General features: G+C 41.4%; 1 protein-coding gene across 2 annotated transcripts in view; it reads left to right on the top strand.

Annotated features, from left to right (window-relative positions):
- Nucleotides 1-20998, top strand: part of SPTLC1 (serine palmitoyltransferase long chain base subunit 1) — a 75229-nt gene extending 54231 nt beyond the window's left edge. For both annotated transcript variants that reach the window (XM_050762042.1, XM_050762044.1), the window contains 7 exons: nucleotides 2138-2245; nucleotides 4495-4590; nucleotides 4943-5039; nucleotides 6156-6210; nucleotides 13925-14042; nucleotides 17325-17398; nucleotides 19593-20998. In XM_050762042.1, coding sequence (XP_050617999.1) covers nucleotides 2138-2245; nucleotides 4495-4590; nucleotides 4943-5039; nucleotides 6156-6210; nucleotides 13925-14042; nucleotides 17325-17398; nucleotides 19593-19686 — 642 coding nt within the window. In that variant the 3' untranslated portion in view covers nucleotides 19687-20998. The remainder of the gene's footprint in view (nucleotides 1-2137; nucleotides 2246-4494; nucleotides 4591-4942; nucleotides 5040-6155; nucleotides 6211-13924; nucleotides 14043-17324; nucleotides 17399-19592) is intronic.
- The last annotated feature ends 285 nt before the right edge of the window (nucleotides 20999-21283 follow it).

The raw sequence follows: 21283 nt of genomic DNA, 5'->3' as shown, positions 1-21283 counted from the left end.
ATCAGGACATGTGAGTTCAACTTTTTTCTTTTTCAAAATTGTTTTAGCTGTTTGGGGTCTCTTGAAATTCCATTTGAATTTTAGGATTAGCTTTTCCATTTCTGTAAAAGGTATTGTTGGGATTTTGGCGGGGATTGCATTGAATATGTAGTCACTTTGGGAAGTATTACCATCTTAATGATAATAAGTCTTCCAGTCTATGAACTTGGGATGTTTCCATTTATTTAGATATTTCCTTCAGCAATGTTGTGTGGTTTTTAGTATACATATCCTGCACCTCTTTGGTTAAATTCATCAATAAGTATTTGATTTTTTTATTCTATTATAAATGGAATTGTTTCCTTAATTTCCTTTTTAGATTGTTTACTGCTGGTTTATAGAAATACAACAGACTTTTGTGTATTGCTTTTGCATAATGTAACTTCTGCTGAATTTTTTAGCTCGACTAGTACTTTTGTGGATCTTATTCTATATATAAGATTACGCCATCTGTGAATAGAGATAGTTTTACTTGTTTCTTTTCAATCTGGATGCCTTTTATCTTTCTTGCCTGATTGCCCTGGCTAGGACCTCGACTACAGTGTTGACTAGAGGTGGTGAAAGTGAGCATCTTTGTTTTGTTCCTGCTCTTACAAGGAAAGCTTTCGGTCTCCTATCGTTGAGTATGATGTTAGCTGTGAGTTTTTTATAATAACCTTTTATCAGGTTGAGGAAGTTCCTTCCCATTTTTAATTTATTGAGTGTTTTATCATGAGAGGTTGTTGGATTTTGTCAAACGTGTTTTTCTGCATTTGTTGGGATGATCATGTGGGGTTTTTTCCCCCTACATTCTACTAATGTGTATGTAATACATATTTTATTTTTCCATGTTGAACCACCCTTGCATTTGGCCATTGAGATTTTAATCTAGGAGTCTATTAATCGAATAAGGATTCAAAATAAGGATTTCATATGTTATTTTTAAATTTTTTCACTATTTCTGAAGAAATCTAAATATATTTTAAGTATCAATAGAATAGATGTATTTGTTTTCTTCTTTCTGTTTTTGTAAGAGTGTCAGTGGTTGATGGAATAATGTGAGGGAGGTAGTGAACCAGAGGTACTAGGACATATACTGTAGGGCTACAGTAATGAAGCAGTACTGATGGACAGATACACAGCCAGAGCAGTGAAACTAAAGATGAAGTGTAGGAACAGCTCAAGTGGAGGTAAGCACTGAAGCTGGGCATGGTGGGTCACACCTTTAATCCCAACACACTGGGTGCTGAGGTGGCAGAATCACTTGAACCCAGGAGGTCAACGCTGCAGTGAGCCATGATCCTGCCACTGCACTGCAGCCTGGGTGGCAGAGCGAGACTCTGTCTCAAAAAAAAAAAAAAAAAAATCAGTATTGTGCTGTCTGTTGTTAAGTTGAATCATTTTAGACCATCTAAAGTACAATTGATTCTCATCATTCACTCTACTTAATATTCTGTAAAGTTGCCATGAACACTGGAATAAGAAATACTAAACTATTGCTGCTTGGCAAATTATAGGGTTAGGTTCCTCTGAGCCTCTGGTTACAACATTTTCATCAACCAGTTGACACAAAACTCGCTTTATGTGTGTTTTTGTTTAAAGGTGTCTTATTTAAAGTCTGTTGATTCGTTGCACTACAACTCATGCCTGAACAGAGCTTCTCTAACACACAAATTTTCTCCATGAGGGACATCACAGCCTTTGTGCACTAGGAGTAGTAGACGGCACTTTAGCATGACACTTGGGGGCCACTCTAAATAGCAAACTCACCAACAAAAAACACAGAAGTCCAAAAAAGTGGCAATAAATAGACCTTCCATAGGGTACTAATTCACAGGATCAGAGCTGAAACAGTTGCCCGTTCACCCTCACCTGGGAAAACACGCGTCAGGTAATTCAAATTCTTCACTGCTCTGCACATGCACATGTCTGTGATGACAGGAAGAAAGTGTTGATTTGGAGGTTGCAAATAATTTTAATAAGTAGATGAATTTGCACATACAGAATTCACAAGTATCGAGGATCAGCTGTACATACTTTTTAATCTTAATTTTTTTCTTCATAATAATGTTCTATATGATGCTAATCATTAGTATCCTAACCTTTATATAACACTTAGGTTAAGTTAAAATACAAATACAAAGCAAGAATCTTCCTGGAGGAAAGCCTTTCGTTTGGAGTCCTAGGAGAGCATGGCCGAGGAGTCACTGAACACTATGGAATCAATGTAAGTTCCCCTTTTTAGGAACGTTTCGCCTCTTATGGGAGACATGTAGTTCCATTCTGCGAGGCATATATTTTTAATAGGCACAAGACAGCACTCCTTACCAGTTTGAAGGGTCACGAAACTTTGGTGTCTGTCACCTCAGTGAGCCCAGGATGGGTCTAGTCAGCCAGAAGAGGGAACCCCATCTTCCTTCTGAACTTATTAACTCAGAGTGGGTAGTCAGGGTTTGTGCTGTGTTTGCAAAATTGCATTTGAATTGGCCTTTAGTGTCTCTTCTCTAGAAATGGTTAAATGTTGCCTTCCAATTATTTCTTAAAATCATCAAGAATTTCCTGAGTAGTCTTTTCAGAAGTATTCATGACAGCAGAGAAACAGTACTGTTTCTAGTATTTAAAAATCTGTATTCTATATAATATGTTTGTGGGAGGTAGATACAGTTATGCATGTGTGTGTGTGTGTGTGTGTGTGTCAGTGTGTGCGTGTGTCAGTGTGTGTGTGTGTGTCAGAAACAGCACTGGCATGCATTCAGCAAAACCTCTTAAAGTCCCAAACAGAGTGAGGTGTCATGTTTCCTTTTCTGAGGGAAATGGACCCAGACTGCCCACAGTGCCTAGTGAGTGGGTTTTGCTCCTGGAGCCTCAGGGCAGAGGAAGTCAGCCAGTCTTCAACAGCTGTCTTACCAACCACCAAGGGAAGAGTTACAGAAAGCTTTTTCTCCAAAACATGCGCATAAGAGCTGTGCAACCTATGTTACAGAGTTGAAATATAAAACATAAATTGCCTTAGATTATCTACGTCCCACTACTATGTAGTCCCAGAGAAAAATGTAGAGCAGAGTGAATATCCTGAGAGGCTGGATATAAGCACCTCCTCCAAGGCAGACTGACATTCAGCAGTTACATGCACCGAGGAGATAAATGGAATAAATGGAAGTGTAATTCAAGCAAATTTAGCAGTACACAACAGCCTTTTTTAAGGCATGAAAATGTTTATGAAGGAAAAAACTCGAACTTCACTGTTGTAGTTTTCTGAATGCTTCTAGCAGTTGTCACTGAGGAAATACTCACAAGCGCCTGAGAGTAGAGAGCGGAATGTGTGGACTTTATTTGGATCCCGATTCAAACAGATGCTGTTAAAAGAAAATTTGGTGAGACAATCAGAGATAATTTGAACACTGAATATTTGAATATATTTAACATCAAATTTACATTTAACATTTAAAAATTGTTAATGTCTTAAGTATGATAGTAGTTTTGTGATTATGTTTTTGAAAGAGTTTTTATCGTTAAGAAATACACAGTGAAATGTTTATAGATGAAACCCCATGAAGTCTGGGATTCACTACAAAGAAATGATGATGGTGGTAGGGGATATAGATGAAGCAGCGTTGTCCTTGAGTTTATAATGATTGAATCTGGGTGATGGGGATTCTTTGTTCTGTTCTACTTTGTTCAGGCTTGAAATTTTTCGCAATGAAAGGTTTAAAAACATTTTTTAAAAAGAGCAGGAGTGCACAGTTTCTCTGTTGGATCTATGAAACACTGAGGAAAACACTAGCTGTGTTCTGACAGTCCATTAACATGCCCATCAGTAAGTAGTGATTGAATGCCTACTCTGTGCCCAGAATGGAACTCGGTGCCGAGGGCTGCAGCCGAAGATGAGCACCAAAGGAGTTCTGAGTGGTCAGAAAGATGTAGGACTCAAAGCCCATTAGGTCATTAGAGCACATTAGGTTCTTCTGCTGTCCAGTCGGTCAAAGATTCCATCGCCACGACGTTTGGATAAATTGATTTATGAAATGCTGAAAATCATGTTGAATACAAGAATAAAGTGCTCAAAACTTCAAGAGACTTATTTTTATTTATCTCAGGTGCATCCCATGGGGAAGGCCAGCTAGACCACTGTTTTAGCAAGGAAATAGTCTTATTTTGTACCTGTGACTGCTTTTAATTTTGAACAGCTTTGGGTTTTATCTTCTTATAATTTATTTGTCTTTGCTATGAGTTAATTTGTCATGTATAATGAAATGGTAAAAATATATAAAATGAGACAGTTTCAGAGATGGGCCATGAAACTACAGTTCATTCAGCGATAGATGTTATATGGTTTATTTTTTATTTTCATGTAGATAGGTAGTTTGAATCCAGATGTTAACAGACATTTGATGCTGTTAAATTTTGTCTCTAGGGCTGAAGTTGGCCTTTTTTTTTTTTTACACTGTGGAATAACTGTCACTCCTTTTCTGGCAGATTGATGATATTGATCTTATCAGTGCCAACATGGAGAATGCACTTGCCTCTATTGGAGGTTTCTGCTGTGGCAGGTCTTTTGTAATTGACCATCAGGTGGGTTCTTTTTTAAAAAAGGAGCTAAAACTGAAACTAATTTCTCTATTGGTCACCTCAAAATATAACTTTGAAATACAAAATTTTACTTAGTTTATCACACAATTTTTATTTAAATGTCAATTTTTAAAGAATCATTCAAAATACTTTCTATTTAGAAATGATTTCTCATTTAACAAAAAATCTTGTTTCTGTTACACGTATCATGTTTATTTATGGCTGGATCTTACCCCCGTCACCACATGTACACGCTGTTCAGTAGTTGTTTTAGAGAACTGATGCCTTAAAAATGTTTACCTAGAAAGGGCAGAGAATGTATATATGTGTCTTCAACTGATTTGTTTCTTCTCAGCGACTTTCCGGCCAGGGATACTGCTTTTCAGCTTCGTTACCTCCCCTGTTAGCTGCTGCAGCAATTGAGGCCCTCAACATCATGGAAGAGAATCCAGGTATAACCCTTGAAAAACCCGAGAAATCAAAGAGATTTCAGGTTACATTATTTGTGTTACGGATTTACTTACTGGAGAAATTATTTGCCAGACAAAACTGGTTTGCAATTACACTATCTGGCCTTCGTAGGAAGAGTGGCAGTGAAGAAGCTGTTCCTGCCCCGGGGACTTGGGGTCAGAGCTTTTCTCCTGTGCTTAGAGCCAGAGCCAGAGCCAGAGCCAAAGCAAGGCTGGCTCAGATAGTGGGTGGAGATACTGGGAGGAGGAGGGGCTCTCTTCCACTTCTGGGCCTAAACGTTCCATTGGTGTAAATAAGCCAGTCCTTATTTGGTTAATAGTTTTTTGAGAAATCAGCTGAAGCATGCCCCTTTTTTATCTGTGTAATTTTATAAATATTGTGAGTTTTCGCCTTTAGCCTTTGAATCATCAGTTGGTACCGAAGCCAAGCCCGGTTTACCAGCAAAAAACTTACTCAGTGGGAAAAATAAAAAGTCTAAGAATTTAAAATGTGGCCTTTGGCTATGACAGGGCCACCTCTGCAAAGCTTAACACAGAAAGGGAGCTGCAGGCCCTACCCGGTAAAGTATTTCTGAATCTTCATCACTGATACAGAGAACCAAAAGGTGTATGTCTTTGTGCTCATTCATATGCTTGCTTCTCAGATGGCCTGGCACTCCTAACTTCTCTTCAGATATTTTAGTTTTGGGATTTTCCTTGAATAAAAAAGGAAAATATCAAGAAAAGATTGTAAAAATTACTACAGTTGATTTTTTACCAAATTGTTTAGGATAAAGAAATAAGCAGTAAATTTGTGCCCTTTGATTCTTAGCCAGATTACCTGTAGGATCTTGATGAGAGCAAGAGGCATTGATTGCTCTTGAAAGCATCATTCCAGGTTTGTTGAAAGTGGGATAGTGAGGTGAGAAGGGGCCAGTTAGCATGCACCAGAGACGAAGCCTGGGCCTTCAGGGGAGCATGGGTTCCTGGCTCTGTTCGTATGTAGAAGGATTTGCAGCATTTTAAATTGATGAACTTGATCTGGGTCTTCAAAAATATTTTTAGGTTAGTACTATTATACGTTCCAAGGAGACTCTCAAATGTATTTTTTTCATCTAGGTATTTTTGCAGTGTTGAAGGAAAAGTGCAGACAAATTCATAAAGCTTTACAAGGGTGAGTTTTATATATTTTCAACCAACATAAAGTTTATCTGCACCACACTTAAACAACTAATGAAAAGTTTTAAATTTATAGGCTTGGGTCAGTTTGACCAAATTGCAACTAAGAAACCAAAAACTTAGTTCACTCACATTGGTTAATTTGTATAGAACCAGATCATCTGTTTTAAAGAATCATGACTTTGTTTTTCTAAAAATGAAACAAACTCATTAATAAAATATTACAACAGTACAGAAGATAGAAAGATGAAAATAACAACCCAACGTCTTACCACTGGAAATAACCAGGGTAAACATTGAAGCATCTCTCCATGTCCGCACACATACAGGGATGCCATTATATATTACATAATTAGATGACTGGGTTCATACCATCTGTGTTACTTTTTAGTAAATTACTAAGTTTTAACACAAGAAAAATAAGTGAAATTTTGTGAGTGTTTCTTTTTTCTTTCTTTTTTTAAACTACACAAGAGTCACTCTTTAAGATTCCTCTGTAGTTAAAAAAAGATCGAGGTTGGTGCTATCTCCACGCACGTTCCTGGTCTTATAGAAAGTGATTTCACATTGCCCAAGGTATTTCTTTTTGCCTTTCCTAAGGTGAAACATGCTTTCTTGGTCATGAAAGTCATCTCTCTGTTCCAGATACGGAAACTGGAGACTTTAACTAAAAGAAAAGGACAATTGATAAATGAGTATATCACAGCTGTTCCAGATAAAGAAGGGGCAGAGACAATTAAAGTTCTGGGTGTGTCTGTGTGATAGTAACAGCAGTTCTTGCATGATTTATGGTAGGGAGATATATTTGTATTGGTTCCAGTTCCATTGGTTTGTGAAATATTAATATGCCAACACAGCCTAGCATATTGGAGTCACTGGAAATTGATCAGCGGCAGCCTCACATACCCTTCACTCTATGGTGTTAACCTGTCTTAGTTTCTAAGTCCAATCCTCCACTTTCCCCAGCTCTGTCACACTTTTTCTTTCCAAAATTCCTAACCCTCTGTCTTCACTCCCCTCACTTTCAGCTAACAACCTGGCCTTATGCTGTCACTTGGGACTCTGTCATATTTCCTGACAAATCTACACACCTATGGGTATCTGAACCAGTCTTCCCTCCTGTAGACCAATAAATGTTGCTCCAACAACCACAGGCCCTTTTTTAAGGACTGAGTGCCTTTGCTTGTCCCTGCTACTTTGTCATCAGCCTGTTCCCTTTTTTGCATCATTTGATTAGCAGTCATGTCCACTTTAAATTCCTCTTGCCTGTCACCCGACATTTCCCTCTGCAACTTCCCATGTCTTTACTGCTCTCAGTAGCTATCATCTCCACGTCTTCATTTGCACTGGCAGCTCTGAGACCTGGCTTCTGCTACTGCCCTTCGTCTGGACTGTTTTTGTGGAGGTCTCCACTGACTACTGAATCCAGTGGACCATCTTCAGAGCTCATCTTGATGTCCCCATAGTTTTCAGCACAGGTGACCACTCTTTCCTTCTTTGGACTCTGCTACACTGCACGCCTGGATTTCCTCTTACATCTTTGAATGGCTCCATCTCGGTCTCTGAAGGCTTTCTTTCAACACCTTGTTCTTCGAGGCTTTGTTTGTGGTTCTCTGTTCTTCTCATTACCTTCTTCCACACCTGGAGCTCCACATCATTTCATGACACGTGTATGTAGACAGCTCCCAGCTTCATATCTCCACCCTGGACCACTGCAGCTCCAGGTCTCACACCCAGTTTCCTGCTCAGTATCCACAGTTGGAAGGCTCCACGGCACCTCATAGCAAACACGCATTCAAAAGGGTCGCAGGAGCAAACCGTACTGGTATCTAGATGGTTACAGAGAAGAGTGAAAAAACAGCAAAGAGGTCAAAGTTACAGGAGGGAAGGAGTAGGGAATCTAGTGGAAGATGAGGTCTGGGTCCTGGGCCATCCACACACAGGGACTTGTGAGCCCTGATGAGAGCTTTGACACACAGAGAAAGTCCTGGCATGGTTTTGAGCAAAAAAGTGACACACCCTGTCGGATACCCTAGCAAAATTACTTTTGCATGGTGTGAAAAAATACATTGAACAGCAATAAGAACAGAAGCAGGGAGACCAGTTAGGAGATTGACGCAGGCGAAAGGTGATGGTGACTCTGACCATGGTGGGATCCATGACGTGAGAAGTCTGGGTATCTTCTGAAGGGAGAGCACACTGGATCTAGCAGTTCATATGCAGGGTGAGTGAGAAAGAGAAGACTCCAGGTGGAGCTTAGGGGGTTTGGTCAAAGTAAGTAGGTAGAGTCGCTAGTGAGAGAGAGGGATAGAACTGGGAGAAACACTTACTGGGGAAGGTCAGCAGTGGTTGTGTTAAGCCCGAAGTGCCTGTCAGACATGGAGTGCAGAGCAGCAGCTGGATGTGCAAGTCTGGAGTGTGAGGAAGAGTACTGAGCTAGAGACAAATTTTTGAGTCTTGGGGTATAGATATTATTTGAAGCATTTCAATGTGAAGAGGTCAGAAACTTAGCCACGACTAGTCCGAGAAAGAGTGACCAGTGAGGAAGACGCAGGCTAGAAGAGCCTAGAGTCCTGGAAGCCAGGGAAGAAATTGCTTATGTAGGAGGTCAGCCTGTGACATGCCACTGCTTACGGGCCAGACCAGATAACAGAACACTGATCCTTTGACTTCATCATGTAAAGGTATTATGACATGGTGAGCAGTTTCATGGGAGTGTGGGAGTAAAACGCCTGCTTGAAGGAGGTTCCGGACAGTTGGACACAGCTTAGATGACTGTTTTGAGGAGTTTTTCTCTAAAGAGGTACTGAGAAACAAGATAGTGGCTAGAGAAAGAAATTGGTCAAGAGAAGAATATTTCAGTTTAAGATTACTGAGGTCAATTTCTGAATAACGTCTAGCTAAGTATAAAACATCCTTTCTCCTACTGGTTGGCACTACTGTCTCTATCATATACCAGGTTCCCATTTGTACTTAGATCTGTTTTTGAACTGTCTCTTCCATTCCATTGGTATATTTGCTCATTACTCAGACTGTTTTTATTTTATCTGTTTTTGTCGCTGTGTTGGAATACAGGTTTATCACTAGTGTCTGTTTTTATTACTGTTTTGGAATACAGGTTCCTCCAAAGTTATTGCTAGAATCTTGATTGGAATTGCATTAAATTTTCTGATGAATGTGGAGGGAATTGTCATCATGAACAAGAGCTCTTTAGTTAATTAATCTCCCTTTGTGTGTTTTAATGGAATTCCTATAAAGCCCTTGTACCTTCATGGAACCTTTAAAGAGGATTTTCAGACATCCTATAGATTTTGTTGCTGTTGTGAATGGAGTTGTCTTTTCTCTTATATTTTCTACTTTATTGTTAATTCATAAGAATATTACTGTTTTCTCTAAACTGACCTTATATCCAGGAGTCTTTCTAAACTCTTATTATTTCCAGTAGTTGTTTCATTCTGTTATGATGATGTACATAGAAGTCCTGTTATCTGCAATAATAGTGTTCTCTCTTTGCTTCCTAATGCTTTTACATCTTAGTTCATTTTGTTATTTTATTGCTTTGGTCTGGGTCTCTAAATCTGTATTGAACAGTGGCAATAATAGCAAACATTCTTTTCTTATTCCCAGTATAGAAGCAATTCTTCATTAAATATAAAACATCATGCTATGGGTTTTTGGTGAGTAGCCTTTATCAAATTACTCCTAGTTTTATTTTGTTTTGTGTTTTTTTTAAGAGACGGGATTGCTCTGTGTTGCCCAGGCTAGAGTGCAGTGGCTATTCACAGATATAGTCAACACACTACAGCCTCAAACTCCTGGACTCAAGCAATCCTCCTACCTTCACTTCCCAACTAGTTGGGACTACAGGCATGTACCACTGCACCTGGCTAAATTATTCCTAAATTTGAAGACCTTTTGTTAAAATCGTAAATAAATGTTGAACTTTATCCTTTTTTTTTTTTTTTAACACATCTATTAAGGTAAATCATAAATTTGTCTTATGGCTGAATTACATTGAAATATTTTCTGATGTTAAACCATCCTTGCATTCTTGAGAAAACCCTTCATTATAATATGTTTTTCTCCACTGTTAGATTTATTTAGCTAATATTTTAATTTGACTTTTTATATCTATGTTTATAATTTAAATGGATCTGTAACTTTATACCAATTTTATGTAACATGGGAGTCAGTATTAGGATAGCTTCAGTAGATGATTTGGCTATTTTCCACTCTTTCTACTTCATGGCTCCACTGAGTAAAACACGGCTTAATCGTTTCTTCAAAAGTTGAGAGTAGGTCTCCCACTTTAAGGCCGTATAGGCTTGGAGCCTTTGGTTTGGGGATAGTTGTTGATTATTTCTCATATATCCATATTATTTTAACTTTTTATTTGTGTAAGTTTGGTTTTGTGTGTTTTCATCATAGTGTTTTCTTCCGTATTTTAATGCATTGTCTCATTGCATTGTGTTCTTACTCTTCTTCAGCTTCTTGCATTTAGCTTTTGGTTTTATTTCTTATTTTCTTTTTTTTTTTTTGAGATGGAGTCTCGCTCTGTCGCCCAGGCTGGAGTGCAGTGGCCGGATCTCAGCTCACTGCAAGCTCCGCCTCCCGGGTTCACGCCATTCTCCGGCCTCAGCCTCCCGAGTAGCTGGGACTACAGGCGCCTGCCACCTCGCCCGGCTAGTTTTTTGTATTTCTTAATAGAGACGGGGTTTCACCGTGTTAGCCAGGATGGTTTCGATCTCCTGACCTCGTGATCCGCCCGTCTCGGCCTCCCAAAGTGCTGGGATTACAGGCTTGAGCCACCGCGCCTGGCCAGTTTTATTTCTTATTTTCTAATAAATATATTAAAGATAAATATTTTCAGAGGCAGTATCTTCAATGCTTAGTTCTGAGTAATTTTTTTGTTCAATTTTTCTCTAATTTTTCACTTCTCTCATCCCTGAGGTTGAGTTTGGAAAACGAAGTTAACATCCTATGCTGGTTTGCCTCTGTTTTCATTGTAATTGTAGTTATTGGTGTCTGGTTCTCCCTATAGACTGTAAGCACACAGTGTAGACCGTGGCTACCTTGGTGATTGCTCTGTCCCTGGGAGCTAGTCCAGTGCTTGTTTATCCATTGGGATAAGATGATATGTCCAGCAAAGTCTTTTGTTAAAGAGTAATGTAATAGACTCTGAAACATGGCTTCTCTGAACTCAAGCTACAACTGTGTCCATTTGGTTTTAATTAAACTCATCTGACATTCAGCATCTAGGCAACCAGAGATAGGGCATTTTGTTTAATTCCTTCTCTCACCAGCATGTGAGATGAGACCATTTGATCAAAAAGCACAAGTTAGATTTGGACCTCAGGTGCCTTGTATTTCTTTTTTTTTTTCTTTTGAGATGGAGTCTTGCTCTGTTGCTCAGGCTGGAGCACGGTGGCACGATCTCAGCTCACTGCAACCTCCACCTCCCGGGTTCAAGCGATTCTCCTGTCTCAGCCTCCTGAGTAGCTGGGGTTACAGGTACTTGCCACCATGCCCGGCTAATTTTTGTATTTTTAGTAGAGACGGGGTTTCACCATGTTGGTCAGGCTGATCTCGAACTCCTGACTTCGTGTTCCCCCCCGCCTTGGCCTCCCAAAGTGCTGGGATTATAGGTACAAGCCATCATGCCTGGCCGCTTGGTATTTCCTGAGGAAAATTGAGGCCATTTGATTCATATGAAATGCTATTTGGAAAGCAATGTTTTTTTTTTTTTTTCTTGAGACAGAGTCTTGCTCTTGTTGCCCAGGCTGGAGTGCAGTGGCACGATCTTGGCTTACTGTAACCTCTGCCTCCAGGGTTCGGGCAATTCCCCTGCCTCAGCCTCCTGAGTAGCTGGGATTACAGGCGCCCACCACCACACCTGGCTAATTTTTGTATTTTTAGTAGAGACAGGGTTTTACCATGTTGGCCAGGCTGGTCTCGAACTCCTGACCTCTGGTGATCCACCTGCCTCAGCCTCCCAAAGGGCTGAGATTACAGTCATGAGCCACCACACCTGGCTGAAAGCAATTTTTTAATACTCTGAGAATATATGACCTTCAAAAAAAAAAAAAAAAGATACTTCATGTATGTGTTTAACATGGTCAGAATTTACACAGGAAATGGGTTTTGAAAGTGTATTGCTTAGTTTCTACATTAGTAAAGAACTAACCTAGGAGGTTCCCTCACATTCCACATCCTCAAGATTCCATGATTCAGACCTGTAGGCTGCTTTATTGAGAGATCTAGCATGATGTATTATATTTAAGGGAAGGAGATGCTAATTAATAATGTTCCAAGGGTGATTGGAAGGCCAGGTCAGATGAGTTTCCAGAATTCACATTATTGTAACATGCAGTAGTCATTCTGTAAAGGCTTGTCGAGTCCTAAACTGGGAAGATTCAGTTGTACTACCTAGTGCTTTTTGTTGTTATTTCATTCTGAGGGAAAAACAAATCATTTTAGGTGAAACAAACTAAATGAAAGGATCTAAAATGTTTAGCCCAGTTTCAAATAGACATGTATCACATTTGTGTCCTAGGAGGTAGGTCAAAACTCAAATAATATTTGTTATCATAGGATAAAATAGACTTTAAGTGAACCTGACTGGATATTAATAATGTGGCATAGCATCTCCTGACAGCTATAGTACAAATACAGGATTTAATTTAATTTAATTTAAAAATACAGGATTTGGCCCCTAAAGATCTGTCTTTGAGAAGCTACAGATTTTTGTGCTGTTAATCCTAAGTGAAAACAAAATAATTTTAATCCAAGTAAAATCTAAAACATAACATGCAAATAAGGACATTTTTCTATCTAAACATATTGCTATTAGTCAAAATATAATGTATGTTTGGTTTTTGTTGGGGTTTTTTTTTTTTTTTTTTTTTTTTTTTGAGACAGGGTTTTACTCTGTCACCCAAGCTGGAGTATAATGGCACAATCTCAGCTCACTGCAACCTTGACCTCTTGAGTTCAAGCGATCCTCCCACCTGAGCTTCCCAAGTAGCTGGGACTACAGGTGCAAGCCACTACACCTGGCCCATTTTTGTATTTTTGTTTTTGTTTTGTTTGTAGAGATGGGGCATAATGTTGTTAATGTTAGAAATCATCCCTGTAATTAATGAGAAACAAAATAAAAACTAAAGACATAGATAATAAGGAAGCATAACATAAACTGTAGTGAGTAGCTTGTGAAGGATCCAGACAGGATGAAAAATAGCAAATGATGGAGCAGAGCCTTCCCTAAAGTGGGTGATGAAGAAGGCCCCAGCAGCAGGCAGTGCTGGAGCTGGGCCCCAGCATGTGCAGCCAGCACAGGGAAGAACAAACATCAGGGGCGAGGGAGCACATGGCAAGGGAATGACAGACCAAGCTGGGGCCCAGAGGACCTATAAGGAGGGGCGCCCAGGCGGGAGTACGGTGCACAGACTCCCTGTTGGGAGGCTGGGGCCATGAGACCCAGTCCTGCACTCAGGAAGCCACATCACAGGCAAACTTTTTTAGAGGAGGAAGCACCGCCAGGGTGCCTCGCTTCGCTTTCTTTGTTGGAATTGGAATAATGCTTCCCGTCAGTCGCAAGCTTCTGTACATTCACTGTGCCTTGACATTGTGGACTTCTAACATTATTTCTCCGTGAGTGATCTTTGAGCCTGGAAGGAACTTATGGCTGTGTGTGTGTTTCCCTTCTTCAGGATTTCTGGATTAAAAGTGGTGGGGGAGTCCCTTTCTCCAGCCTTTCACCTGCAACTGGAAGAGAGCACTGGGTCTCGCGAGCAAGATGTCAGACTGCTTCAGGAAATTGTAGATCAAGTAAGTATCCATTTACTTGAGGAAATCCCCCCACACCACTTCTGCCGTTGCCCCAAGCAATTTTTTAATGTTATTTTTTAAGAAAAGTCTGTTTGCCCTGGGAGAAGAGAGTAGAAAGGAAGATGCTGGTGACCCACTCTGGACATGGAATCTTAATCCTCCAGGTCCTTCCTAGCTTCTGGCCATGGTAACGGGCAGCAGGCCCTCCCATTGGGTCAGTATGTGGCTCCCTCCAAAGTTACTCTGTTTTGTACCACTTTGCATTTAAATATACTTGGCCTCTCCTCTGAAAAATTAGCCTTGCAGAAAACTCACTTGCTCACCGTTTTACAAAGCCAGGCTTTCCTATGTGTAGTTGGGGGAGGCATTGTGTGTGGGCATCGCACACATTCCTGGACAGCTGGCTGTCCCCACAGCACAGCTCAGGGACAGTCCACTCGCAGTCACCCTGAAGTTAGGATGCTCTTGTATCTTCCAAAAGTTATTTTACTACTAATTGTCTAAGAAACACATCACCAGGGAAACCACTTGCCCATTTTCATCTGGCAGCACTGCCCCTCCAGAGTGCTTCCTGCCCTGGGCACGCGGGTTTACAGTGATGCAGGGACAACAGAAGTTTCTTTAAAAGGGGGAGGAAGAGCAGCGGAGTAACCTAGGCAGGAAGGACTCAGGAGGGGCAGTGGAATGCCACCCACCCTGCTCCCCTCTTCCAAGTCCTGGGATGCTGGACATCTGCTTTCAGAAGGATCTGGACTTTTATGTGGGCTGCTGCTGCTGCTGCTTTTAGAAAAGTCTGACATATACCTAGTATGTATTTGAGAATGCAAATGGGCATGATTCTGCTTCCTTGTCCAGAGGCTGTAGCTATGAGCGATGCTACCAGGTTTCTGGGGTCATAATGGCAGCTACCACCTATCATGTGCCTTTCCGAGGCCAGGCCCTGTCCTAAGCCTCATCTGCCTATACAGCCTCTCAGGCAGGCTCTTCTAGGCCACGTGGCTGTGCAGTATACAGACCGGGTGTGCGGGCAGCCTCTGCTGCCTACCTGGCTTCAGCTGTCCTATGTCCCAAATGTTTGAGCTACATAATCTGGAATAACAGATTTGTGGAGAACTTCATAAAATTTGTGGCCTTCTAGAGTCAGTTACATTAACAAAAACATAAAACAAGCCCCAGGATCTGAGCTTCTAAAGAAACGTGTCAGATTATGAATGATCAGGCTGGAGCTGCTTATCTTGTGAGGTGAGGAAATGCAGCTGATGTCCCCTCAGGAATACCTCTGTGGACATGAAGACTCTCTCGACAGGGCAAACATCCCACTGCCTGCTTTACTACCTCATTGTTTGTAACGTTCCTTAAATACATACAAACACAAAACTAAGCATGACGTGTTTGTGATTAGAGTTCTCATACAAATGGAAAACCAAAACAAATGTATAAATTAAATACATACTAAATGGACAAGCCAGTAAAATTCCCATTCATTTCGTTACCTTCATGAGGCAGGTGAATTTGTTGTTTTCAATAGACTTGCCCCAGCAGGACAGCTGAGAGCTGTGTTCGCAGAGCAGGCTCATGAGCTGCACACGCCAGTGTTGGGTCTGAGTGATGGCTCCGCCGTTCTGAGTCTCTTCTCGAACTGCATCGGGACAGTTGTCCACACATGCTTCATGATGAGGGACAGTCGCCTCCTTCAGATGCCAGTGTATTCATTGCATAGTAAATCCACCTGTGTTCTCTTTTCATTAGATAGCAACAGCTAAAGTCTTATTACTGCTTTGTACCAAAGAGAGACGCAGAGGAGAACATGTGAATGAAGCAACTCGGTGTTAAAATACTGTGCTTACAAGGATTAGCCACGTAACGAAAGAGGAAGTGAAAAGTCTGTGGACAGCTCACAGATCTCAAACTCCTGTCTGTGGGCCTGGTTTGATACTGGTTCTCTTAAGGAAATCCTCTTGCGAGTTGAGTGAGAAGAGAACAGTCTGGGGTAGGGAACAGAATACTATCTAGAAACTTCATTTATATATCTATATATATCCCACTTCTGTGCATCATCATACCTTCCATTTGTAAAATCTTCCGGATCTTTCGTCCCACTCGCCTCATCTTTTCAGTATTTGAAGGAGAGGAAAGAACCATGCTGCCGTAACTCTTACTTAAGTTTCGCAGATCCGAGAGGCTTTGCCAAGTTTATTTTGAGTTGCTCAATAGGACACTGTTTTTACAAACTGAGCTATTGTTTATAGTGTCTCTTAACCAGCCAGGGCTAGAAACAGAGCCAGTCCAGATGTTTGCAGGAGTTCACTTTTCCAGGCACACTTGCAGAGCCTAGAGTCAGCGGGAGGCTGTCATTGCCTGGTATGGGTTTTCCATCTCTTCCTCGCAGCCTATGACGTGACCCCTCTTCAGGCAGATGCCTTTACTGCCAGACACGTGGAATGGTGGTTCTTTCCTTTACACTGGCCTTTGCTCTGTTGCTACTTTTTTTTTAATATAACGCACATACCACATACCATAAAATTCACCCTATTGAAGTATATCGTTAAGTGGCTTTTAGTATCATACATGCAGTAGGTTGTGCAACCATTACTATCTCATTCCAAAACATTTTCATCACTCCAGAAAGAAAACACTGTAGCCTATTACCTTGCTCTGGTGTTTATGCTTTCTTTATTTTAGTAGAGATTGTTTTCATTTTTTCTTAATGTTGACAGATGGTTAATATGTAGGAAAGCTGTGTAAAACTTTGTTAACGCGAGAGTCTGCAGTGCCCAGCGGCCCCATGCCCAGATGCCACATGTGGACATCGTTTTTGCTAATATCTGAAGTGCAGTGGTTTTTCTCTGACACAGTCCTGCTGGTGGTGGTGGTCTTAAGTCCAGCCTGCAGGACTTTGCTCGCACCATTTCCTCATGTTCTAACTCTGCTTTGTCTAAATGGTAGCCACTAGCTCTCTATGGCTGTTTAAATTTAAACTAAGTGGAAATAAAAGGCACAACTGTGACCTCTCAGTAGCACCAGCCACATCTCCCTGTGCCCAGCAGGCACACAGTGCTCATGGCGACTGCTGGGCACTACAGAACAGAGGGATTTGTCATCGCAGAAAGTTCTGTGGACATTGCTGCCAAAGTGGTGGTGTAGTATCTTGGTGATATCTTTGAGCAATTATGATTGGAAAAGTGAGTTAAAGCTACCATTGCAGGATTTCAGCATTCGCCCAGTTTAATTACCGCCGTGTCTGAAGTCCAGGTTGCTGACATGTTCTTTTTCCTCCTGCAGTGCATGAACAGAAGTATCGCATTAACTCAGGCGCGCTACTTGGAGAAGGAAGAGAAGTGTCTCCCTCCTCCCAGGTCGGTGACATTCAAATATGACCTTAGTTTTTTCCCCTGCTCTGAGCTCTATGAAATACATTATCTTTTGAAAAATTTTGAAAGACTATCATAGGCTAAGGAAGAATATGTGTCATTAAAATATAGTACATTACCTGTTTTCTGCTCTTAAACTAGAAGTGTTTTAAATTTTAACTGAAAAGCTCCCGAGGACTCACTGAGTACCCTCTCAGTTAACTCAGAGAAATGTCTGGGAGCCCAGGAATGAACTCGGGCAAACTGAGTTTCCATCAGCTCATATCTGCCACATCTGAAAGGTGGCACGTGCCGGACCAGGAGTTCTGCCACAAGGACTGTCCTGCAGAGACGATCGGCAGTGTTGGGTGGGGGCGGGCACACCTCTCTGCTGCTCCTTCAGTCAGCGACACTCACTAACACTTGGGGAAAACCAAGCAACGGTGGGGAAAAGCTGCAGCATCAAGAAAAAACACCAAAAGTAAAAGACGAATGTTTAACACTGGGCCAGGCAGTCACAGCAGGGGGCATGGACATGGTCAGTTCTGCCCTGGGGCATTCATTGCCCAGGCTTTTGAGAGCAGGTGATGTCTACACCAGGCCTGGAGAAGTGTGTGTGTCGGGCGTCCGGTGGGTGGGCATCGTGGCTTTCCATCAGATGCGGTGGTGTGTGCTTTGCTCAGGGTTGTCAGTGGCTTGGAGACCTCCAGGTTCATCTGGGAGTGCAGACTGGAAGCTGCAGAAGAGCTGGAGAGAAGGGTCCTGAGGCCAGGTGCCAAGTCAGGGAGGCTGCAGGAGAGCCCACCGGGGAGTTTGAATGCTCTGCTGGCCCGGAGCGCCAGATCAGGATTTGGAAGATCACTGTGGTAGCAGCTCAAAGCACCTTAAAGACCCTGCCCTTCTCAGCCTAGCGCAGTGGCCCACACCTGTAATCCCAACACTTGGGAGGCCGAGGTGGGCAGATCACTTGAGCCCAGGAGTACAAGACCAGCCTGGGCACCATGGTGAAACCCCATCTCTGTAAAAATTAGCCGGGCATGGTGGTGCACGCCTGTGGTCCCAGCTACTTGGGAGGCTGAGGTGGGAAAATCACCTGGTTCCGGGAGGTGAAGGCTGCAGTGAGCTGAGATCACTCCATTGCACTCCAGCCTGGGCTGCTCCCTTCATCTTTTATTGCACTTACCCAAAGGTATAATCCTACATCCTACGTTTACTTGTTAGTAAGACTGTAGGTGCATGAGGACGGGAGCCATGCTGGTTTTGTGCCCTCGGGACTCCATGCACAGCATAGTACAGCTCAATAAATATGTGTCACATGCAGGAAGCAGATGTTTGCAGAGGGAACTGAGGGACAGAGGTAGCATTGTCCTTTCAAGCTATTATTTCTTTGATTTCCTGAAAACTTGAACATTTCTGCCATACCTTAGAGTATTACAAAGCTTTCACATTGCTATTGACATAAATATGTATAATCAAACTCTGGTTGATTTGAGAAGGATAGAATTCCTGCTTTGTGCCTGGCACTGCCTGAAGCAGTACGTGATGGACAGGGTGCTGTTTCCCAGCCTCTGAGGCAGAGCCCACGGCAACTCACTCTTAACTGGATGTGCACTGGTGGCGTACGCCCAGGCCCGCAGGTTGCAGAGTCCCTGCCACAGCAACCTACCTGCCACAGTAGTGAGAAAGCGGCTGTGGGCAGCAGGTACATGAATAGACAGGCCAACTGCCAAGAGAGGTTTGTTTACAAAAATAGGAGACAGTGGATTTGACTCTCAGGCAAACTCAGGCTGACTGTGAGTGCAGGTCCTCACCTCATATAGATAATTCTTTTTTGTTTTTTTGTTGTGTTTTTTGTTTTTGTTTTTGTTTTCGTTTGAGAGGGAGTCTCGCTCTGTCACCCAGGCTGGAGTGCGGTGGCGCGATCTCGGCTCACTGCAAGCTCCGCCTCCCAGGTTCACGCCATTCTCCTGCCTCAGCCTCCCGAGTAGCTGGGACTACAGGCGCCCGCCACCACGCCCAGCTAATTTTTTTGTATTTTTAGTAGAGATGGGGTTGGGGTTTCACCGTGTTAGCCAGGATGATTTCGATCTCCTGACCTCATGATCCGCCCGCCTCGGCCTCCCAAAGTGCTGGGATTACAGGCGTGAGCCACCGCGCCCGGCCCTCAAAGATAATTCTTTGTGTCCTTTACTGTCCTCAGCATTCGGGTTGTGGTCACGGTGGGACAAACAGCAGAAGAACTGGAGAGAGCTGCGTCCACCATCAAGGAGGTGGCCCAGGCCGTCCTGCTCTAGGGACAGTCCCAGGACCGTGGCCTCCTGCCACACAATAGGCAGACAGGACTCAAGACTCCCGCTGGCCAAGGAGGGGCCTGAAGGAGAGCAAGAACATGTGGATCTTTGATAGGATTGTTACCAAATGATGTCAATATGGACCAATTGACCATGAGAAGGATGCTTATTTTTTCAAAAAGAAAACACATCTAAAAGCCCAGGAACTGATTTTTTTAAGAGGAAAACTAATGACAGTGTATAACTGATATTTAAATTGTGCATTTAGTACTATTTAAATGTTTTCTTATACTAGTATTTTATATTCTTTTGTTGTCGTTTAAAACTGGAGCTTCAGTGTCTCTTCCCTCCCTTCTAACAGTAATGATACAGTAAGCACTCCTTAACTCCTTACTATTTCATGTAGAAATGACTGCAGCATTAAAGCTGAGAGGAACACTTCAACGTATGTGGTACAAATTTGTGTTGAAGATCTAATTAAACCACAGATTTTCCACTCTTCGTCGTGTGAAGCTAAATGGTGGCTAAAAGGAACACTTTTTGTGTGATTATTATAAACTTTACGTTGTATTTGAATCCTAGAACTTTTGTACACACTAAATATTGATGTCACACCATTTCTAAACTGAGCATCCCTAGCCAGAGAATATTCATTATACTTCCTAAGTGAGCAATAATTTAAATCAGATGCTATTTTATTTTAATATAATTGACCTTTCTTTACATTTCTTATGTGTTCACCTCTAATCTGTTTTAGGAAGAGGATTGGTTATTATGTTGATCCCAGAATATAAATCACATCCTTTATATTTGAGAATATCTCAAATGTATTCCTTTTCTGTATGGTGGGTTTCCCTAGGGACATGTAGCTTTTTCTAAGCTAAGGAAAAAGATAATTTTTCTTTTCAGCTTACAGATTCCCGATATCTACAAAAGATGTGAAAGCACTAAAAATACCATTTTTAAGCAGTACTTCACCTGTTTTTTGTTTAGCAAACCAGGTTACGTGGTATAAAGGTTTGTTATATGTGCCACAAGATAGCATATAAATATTACACCATCATTCCTTCTCTTGTTAAAGGTAGAAGAATAAAATTACCATTTTTATAATCTATGCTCATATTACTCAAATGGTCTTCAACATCTTTTTAAATAACACGTATTTTTTGAATGTTCAGTTTCTATTTTGCTTGAGGTATTTTGTACATATGTGCCTTGTGATTGCTGCTGCTTTAAAGGATAAAGTACTCTTTGGGGGATGAGTCTGGTTTGTTTTGTTTTATTTTTTAATGAAATAAACCTACATTCCTGATTATTAGTCTATTTGCATATGTAATATATCCAACAGAATAGTGTCTTATTTTTAACTTTTTTGCACTGGGGTAGTAATATCTGTGTGTTTTGTCTTATTTTAGAAAACAACTAAATTTCTTAGTTCCTTTTTTCACATCCAACCAAAGAATGTATGGTATCTGAGGTTTCCTAGGTTCCTGCTGACCTCATAGGACTACAAAAATATCATGGCCATTATTTTCATAAATAATAACTTTTCAGCTTCTTTTATAATACTTTCTAAGTCAAAATAGCAACATCAAAATCA

This window comes from Macaca thibetana, chromosome 15 (assembly GCF_024542745.1).
Source record: "Macaca thibetana thibetana isolate TM-01 chromosome 15, ASM2454274v1, whole genome shotgun sequence".
Classification (NCBI taxonomy): domain Eukaryota; kingdom Metazoa; phylum Chordata; class Mammalia; order Primates; family Cercopithecidae; genus Macaca; species Macaca thibetana.
The sequence above is the reverse complement of the archived record's forward strand: the minus strand, read 5'-3'. Positions and strand labels throughout refer to the sequence as shown.